This window comes from Zeus faber (assembly GCF_960531495.2).
Source record: "Zeus faber genome assembly, chromosome: 10".
In the NCBI taxonomy this organism is placed as follows: Eukaryota; Metazoa; Chordata; class Actinopteri; order Zeiformes; family Zeidae; genus Zeus; species Zeus faber.
This window is the reverse complement of record NC_137199.1, coordinates 1,180,665-1,188,255: the sequence shown is the minus strand read 5'-3', so window position 1 is coordinate 1,188,255 and position 7,591 is coordinate 1,180,665. Positions and strand designations below refer to the sequence as shown.

At 42.8% G+C, this 7,591-nt stretch overlaps 1 protein-coding gene across 2 annotated transcripts in view; it reads right to left on the bottom strand.

The window, feature by feature from the left end:
• The window catches only part of ift74 (intraflagellar transport 74), a 126,149-nt gene that overhangs the window by 91,562 nt on the left and 26,996 nt on the right, over nucleotides 1-7,591 (bottom strand). For both annotated transcript variants that reach the window (XM_080008332.1, XM_080008333.1), the window contains exons 5-6: nucleotides 3,326-3,424; nucleotides 540-600 (exon numbers count right to left, since the gene is read on the bottom strand). In XM_080008332.1, coding sequence (XP_079864458.1) covers nucleotides 540-600; nucleotides 3,326-3,424 — 160 coding nt within the window. The remainder of the gene's footprint in view (nucleotides 1-539; nucleotides 601-3,325; nucleotides 3,425-7,591) is intronic.

The window sequence follows — 7,591 nt, the reverse complement described above, 5'->3', positions numbered from 1 at the left end:
GGAGGAGGAGGGAGTATCTCGCCAGGGGGGTACACTAAAGGTGCCAGAGACTACACAACATTCGACATCCCGACGCTATACAAACCACTTCCTCCATTTTTTTTTTGTCTTGCGGACATAGCAGTGTTCAAACTACACATTGCGTCCCAGACGGGGGTGGTCAAACTACATAATCCTGTACTCGGCGACAGCCAGCCTCTGTCTTGACAAGACTATTTTTCCACGTGACTTTGCTCAAAGTAAGAAAAAATTATAAGAAGATTCCTGAATGCATGTGCCTTTTATACTGGGTGTCTTGTTGGTTGGTTGGTATATATACTCGACCTGCACATGTCAGCGAGGGACATCCAGGTGCTAAAGCACTGCCTCTTTCCGAAATTCATAGAACCTGTTACATTCGTAAATTTGGTTCCTTTGAGGTAGTACACCAGGACATTAAACATATTAAACAGTTGCTGCGATCTAAATGTGAATAAAGCAATGAGCTAAAATATTAACACGTAAATGAATCTGTAAAATGTCCATTTTAAGGGGTTTACCATGTTATAGTCGGCAAGCTGGCCTTGCAGATCCTTGATCTCCCCAGCTAGGCTTTCAGCTCTGGATTGAAGAGAAGAAAAACATGAATGAGATGTCACAGCCATTGAAATTAGTTGTATAGTTGGAAATTAATTGCCGCTAATGGACAGAGCAGCTGGTAATGGTTTCGTTCACAAAAAGGCAGCATAAGTAGAATACAATTAACACTTATTTATTTAAAATGAAGAAAGATATAACATTTCCCAACATTTTGGAATAAATCAAATGTTTATTTTTACAGTGCTAAACAAAGTAGGCTATGTTAAAACAAAATAAAACAGACTGTCAGGTTAGTTTTTCCGACTGCAACGGTTGAATTAAATAAATGCAATTAAATAGCCTTTCCTTAACATTCTCAGATATTAAACATGAAACAATATAAGATTTAAGTATGGTAGCCTGAAATTAATAAAACAAAATCAAATAGATCAGCATTGCCCGAAAGGGATGAGGCTAAAATGTGCTTTCCTGGGACCGTCCCTGCTTATTCTCCTTGTCACTTGTAAGTAAACAAACAAGCAAACAAAATAAAGTGGCTGTCCTGTTTGATCTTCAGTTGACTTTGTTGAGGTTCCGTATCAAGAAGACGAGCATGTTCACCGTCTCCGGTTTCCAGCCCGCAGGGTGGGAACCCTAGTGTAATCGTTCAAATCTTTTATGTTTACCTCGGACATGGTTGACGTGCCATTAGAAGTGGGACATCGCAAACATCTCTTGGTTCAGGTTTCATCCATATCGATCCAAATACGGAGCAGAAATGAGTGAAAAACCAAGTAAATTTGACCCGAAATAACCGAACGATCATGCTTTACCTAAAGACCAACATCTGAAAACTAATGGAATGCCGTGCCGTCTGCCGCCCTCTGTTCTGTAGTCCGCACTGCGCCCTTGGCTGATCGCTGTAGGTTGGCTGCCACCAGGTACGGGAGTTGGGCGTGCTGGGGCACGGTTGGGTACGGGGGGAGGGGGTTGCTCCCCGGCCTGCTGTACTCCCTGGATCGATCTGGTCATGATTTGCTTATCTCTCCCAGTGCCAAAACTCATACTCATCACATACACCACACAATAGACTGAGGGCTTGCGGGATGGGCGGGGTGCAGGCGATGTGGGTGGGGATGCAGTGGGCGGCTGCCATCTTGCCTGTCACGCTCCTGCCCAAGCGTGCTTCTCGTCTGTCCCAAAATTTTATTTCCCACTCACAATAACTTAGAACACATACACTCGCAGGGGTCTTCTGTGGCCGCAAAGCAGGGTACTCGGGGCTTTCCTGCAGCCGTAGAGTGTCTACAGGGCTGCGGAGTTCAAGGGGGCTTCGGGGCCCTTTCCGCTGCTTGGAGGCACCGCGACATATCGACCTTCTACACCAGCACCAATGGGGATAAGTCATGTACACTCAGCGGTGGACACACACACGCACGCACGCTTCGGGTGCACCCCAGCTTCCTCCTTGCTGCATTCCTCTCCTCCCTCATTTACTGCCATGATTATGACAGGAAGAGGCCACGTGACCAGTTGTAGTTCCAGTTTTCCTGGACCTAATTCACTGTTTTTCAATACATGTCATCCAGTGTTTATGTTTTTATGTAAATGTTGTTTTTTTCTATGTTTGTTTGTCTCACTCGTGGTGGTTCTCCCCCTCTTGGAGTAGTGATCAGTTGTTTGTGTGCAAATGATTGTTAAAATAAACGGCCGTGAGTCCAAAAAGGTTGGGAACTGCTGGTGTAGACTCTATAGTGGTTGCAAACTGAGCATGTGTGTTTGTGTGTGTGTATCGCCTTACCTGCTTGATGTCGGCGGATAGTTTTGTTTGATATTTTATCTCTTTTGCCATTTTTGTAAATATAAACACATTCTGTTGGCATCTAACCCTGTGCCATCTCCCTCCTTATTTTTCAGCATTCAAGCCAGTCGTAACACACAAACTGTAGGAGTCGAAAAACGGTCAAAAACATACTCCGTTTGTGTCCTCACACATGGATTTTGCGTGGAGCCCCAGAGCAACGGGTCCAAATCATGTCAGTTTTATTTTAGTCAAAAAGGTTGATGAGATGCCTCAGAGGGACATGGAGTGTTCAATCGTTTTGAATGAAACAGGGTTGTTGGAAACATCCACAGGGAGTGATTTCCTTCCCCAGAGACACCGTGAGGCAGGACTTCGTGAACTACAGGTAGTAGACAGCCATCTTTTCATTTTTAGGATAAAGTCATAACGCGCAACAAGTGTATCGTTGTATTAGTAATTCTGCGTCCATCAGGACAGGGAAAACTTGCATTACCACATCATTATATGATCCGATGCTGCGTTCATTTGAAATTTGGAAAATTAAATTTTTAGACGACAACACGAACTGATGCAACATTTCATGGTAACGCAAACATTTGTAATTGGTGTCGATTGCTGCCTGCTGCTATATTTATTATTATTACATATCTACTGCAAAAGGGAGACTAAAAACAATGCATGTTTTGCAATGTTGCCCAATCCCCTCCCAGATTAGCGGAGAAGCACAGTAAACACACACAGCGCACATCAGAGACTGCTGCAGGGAGAAGTATTGTCGGCGGTGTTTAAGCGGGATTATGTGGTGTTCAAGCATACATCACAATATTTATATATATTTATGAGAAAAGTTGATTGCTTTAAACATTTTAGAAAAACTGTTGATTCTGACATGTTTTTTTTGCGTGTGTCTATGACCGTCAATCACCCGATTATGAAATAACCGGCCCAGCCAAAAATCCTTACCTTTTCTCATAGGACAGATAGACGCCATTCTCCTGGTTAAAGTTATCAATTTCTTTGTGCAATTTGCTGGTCTCTGTGGTCAACTCGTTGATCTTGCTCCTAAAACAGAAGATAAGCATTAGGTTGGATGATTTAAGGTGCCACCTAGTTTTCTCACATCCCCGACCCTTTCAATAAGATACGCCCTTCTAATTTATCAGTCCATTAATTTTCCTTGTATATTTGTGTGAACAATTTGTCACAGTAAAATTCACTGCAGATTCAGGAATGCTTTAGAAAGATGCTATTTAAAATGTGCATCAATAATTGCACAACTAAGTTTGTAACGCTACCAATAATATTCATTCATACGCGGAATAGAGACTTTGCTGGCTGATGTACAATAGTATTCAACTGATTTCTGTGCCCCACTGTGAAATCAATGCCTCCACCATAAACACCAGAGTCCCTCAGGGTTCGGTCCTGGGGCCTCTGATCTCTTCGTACAGTAAATCGCTTGGTGACATGATCTCCTCCCCTCTTACAACTGCTATGCTGATGACACTAATTCTCCTTTTCCCCTTCCGAATATCAAGTGGTGTATCTCTGAATGTCTTAAACACATTAATACATGGATGTCCGGGCACAACCTGAAGTTCAACTTTGACAAGACGGAGCTCCTCCTTCTTCCTGGGAAAGACTGCCCTTACAGACTTTTCCATCACTATCGAGAACACCAACATATCTACATCTCAGACTGCCAAGACGCTTGGGGTAATTCTGGACAACCAGATCTCCTGCTCTGCTCCCACATTGCTGCTACAACTCGTTCCTGCAAGTGTTCCTTTTACATCCATTACCTACAACATCTATAGCTCACAAGGGACGCGACACAAGTTCTGGTTCAGGCGCTTGTCATCTCCCGTTTAGACTACTGCAACACTATCCTGGCTGGACTACCTGACTGTTCCATCAGACCTCTACAGTGCATCTAGAAGGCAGCAGCCCGTCAACTGTTCAACCAACCAAAATTTACTCATGTAACTCCACTCCTTCGATTACTTCACTGGCTTCCCATCTCTGCTTGGATCCAATTTAAGATGCTGGTGCTCTCCTACAAGGCTGTCCATTGAACTGCTCTTCCAATGACTGGACAGTTTCCAGACTCCGACTCATTTGCTCCACTCCTCCACCCTTGTAGGCCGCCTCACAACTCCTTCACTACATGGTCTCAAGGTTTCGTTCATCCCAGCGGTGACTCTTCTCATCCTGGAACCGTGCCCGTGACAAAAACTAACTAAAACAATACATCTTAAATAAAAACACAGTAAAACTAAGACAGGAACCGCTTGGGATGTGCGGTGCACTCGGAGCACTGGAGGGACACTCACTCACTCACTCACACTCACTCACACTCACTCACACTCACTCACACTCACTCACACTCACTCACACTCACTCACACTCACTCACACTCACTCACACTCACTCCCTTGTTTATCTGTCTTTATTTGAGTACTGGTTTAAATCCGAGGAGATATGGTATTTATAAAACATGCTTCAAAGAGAAAAACAAGCTTGATGACCAAGGAAAGGGTGGGGGGGGGGGGGGGGGTGAATGACCCGGAAAGGGAGGTTGAAGTCAGTCCCCTGGCATGCACAACGGCATTTGGACCAATTGCTTCAAGGGGAGGTCTCAGAACAAGAGAAAGACCAACGACAGAGTTCGGCTCTGGGGCTTGCGCAGAGAACACAGCAAGAACCCAGATCACCGTATCAATTTGTTCTTATCTTGTCTTTTTTGTCACAAACGTCTACTTATTTTTAAGTGTACCTCCACCTTAACTTGCACTACTAATATATACTCTTTTCCCTTTACATCTAACATACTTTCATTACAAAAAAATATAAATAAAATTCTAACTATACTAGTACTGCTTGTTTGTAGATAATGTTTAGCTGAATATGACTGTGATATACAGCGGGTTTGATAATGTGACAAATGCACTTCTTATAACTCGCTTTGGACAAAAGTGTCTTCTAAATCAGCGGTTCCCAACCTTGGGGTCGCGACCCGGCGAAGAAAGAATAAATAACTTGCGGGCCTCCGGATGGCTCAGAGGTAAAGACGCTCGCTGAATGCTGACCATTGCTGCCTCGTCTCGAATCCCAGCAGTGCTAGTCATTCTCTGGCTTCGGGCATGGCTTCCAGTTCAAGCCGGAGACCCCGTTCAGGGCGGCGATTGGTTGTCCGCCCGAGGCGTAACTAGTTCGTAGCAAAGAATATAATTATTATATAATTACGGTCGATGGCCAGCGAGTCCTATCTCAAAGGAGGCAAAAGAGTTCAAGAGTTACTTCCCAAAAACAAAAGGCCCACGAACTAGGAAGGAATGGATTTACGATCCATTTGGACATTCGGAACACCCTTTGGCTGTCATTGTCTCCCATTACCCGGAATGGGTCTTGTTGCAGAGAAACAAGCCCAGGGCTCCCACTGATTCAGCATTATGGAGAGTTGTAAATTGTATGCACTTTATATTGTATTGTTATTTGTTTTAGCTAATCCCGGTGACATCTATTTGTTCTTGAGAATTGTTGACCTGGGAGTTTAACGATCAATCACATTTTGTTTAAATGTTTCACTTTTTATGCCTGGAAGGTGTGTTTTTCCTCTTTTGGACGAGCGGAAGCTAGATTGAAAGACTTGAAATGAATAACAAGACTAAACTTGAATGTTTAATGTTTTTTGCTCGCAATAAATTATTATAGTTATACAGATAATGTCTATCCTGTTGTTTTGAATGCCGTTTGGCGTATATTTCCGTCACACCTTGATAGCCGGTCCGCGAAAATATTGTCTGAAGTAGTACCGCTCGTGGTGTAAAAAAGGTTGAGGGTTGCTGTTTAAAATGACATAACTTAATGTAATCCCCAAGACCAAATACTGCATATTATTGAGAATGTAATGTTTCCAAAAGGATGAAAGGAATGGAAGCCACAATTCCCTCACCTAATGGTACTATACCACTTACTAGAATAAAAAAGAAACAATGGTTACAGGGTAATTTTTAAAGACCTTTAAGACTGATTTTTGGTCAAATCAGCTCTCTCTTATAATATAGCATTCCGGGTAAGAATTCTATTTTATTAGAGGATGGATGGATGGAGGATGGGGGATTATATTAGATCGAAGCAGAACAACACCAACAAGAATGCCTGAACTTTGCTATATTTTTTTGGCGGATTACTGTGAGAAAAGCATTATTCCAGTTCATTGGCAACATGCAAAAATACTCTAAATGGAACTGGGAGATCTCCGAATCAAACTACTATGAAGCTTCTAGCCCAATTTTCTTTATAATATCTCGATAAACCTGATGTAATAATCAATGCCATAGCCAATGTCCTGTAAATGGACTGCCTTTATAGCACTTCCATGGCAACATGAGCATTCAAAGCACTTTGCCACTGATGGTTATTTGCCTCATTTAAAGTTTCACAGGGTCCTGAGTTGAACCCCCAATGCAACACTTGCTGGGCGATCTCCTGAGCTACTGCTTCCACCAACTACTCTCAACAACTCCCACCAATTCTCCTGCACCTCCTACTACTCATTCTACTCCAGTGGTGTCTTTACATTAGGAGCAGGTGCCAAGCCCCACCAGATGCTGCTATTAGCCAGTCCTTGTTTCAACTATGTTAACTGAACCAAACATACATTGAGAAACTCAACTTCTGCAGGATATTGACATAAATTTGACGTTTTTGAGGTGCAATGAAGATATCCATTTAATATATGTGTCCCACCACAGCAAAACTCGCCATCTCACACATTTCTGAAATGGCCAGGAGCAGCCAAATAAGTTGGAAAAAAAAAACCTTTCTTAAAGGAAAATGAGATTCTTCCAGATCTGTGTTCCTTTGTGGTTTTTTTTTGGGTTTTTTTTATCTCTCAACGTATTTTCAAAACCGAGTTTGATTTATAAATAGGAGAAAAATGTTAAACCGGGGAATTAAATATCCCCACAGTACTGGGACACGGAACAGCGCTGAATAACGCCGATCGATCGCTTTCTTTAGAGCGAGCGTCTAGGTGAAGATCATTCATCCATATTCCATGTGATGTGAAGTCACAATGCGAAATTGTTTTGATAGAATTCAACCTTTAAATCGTACTACTCTTACACACATGGAGCCACTGTTAATGAAACGGCGAAGAAGAAAATCCCTTCGCATCACGCACCTACGTCACTTCCGTAAACAGATGGTTAACGCGCAGCACGC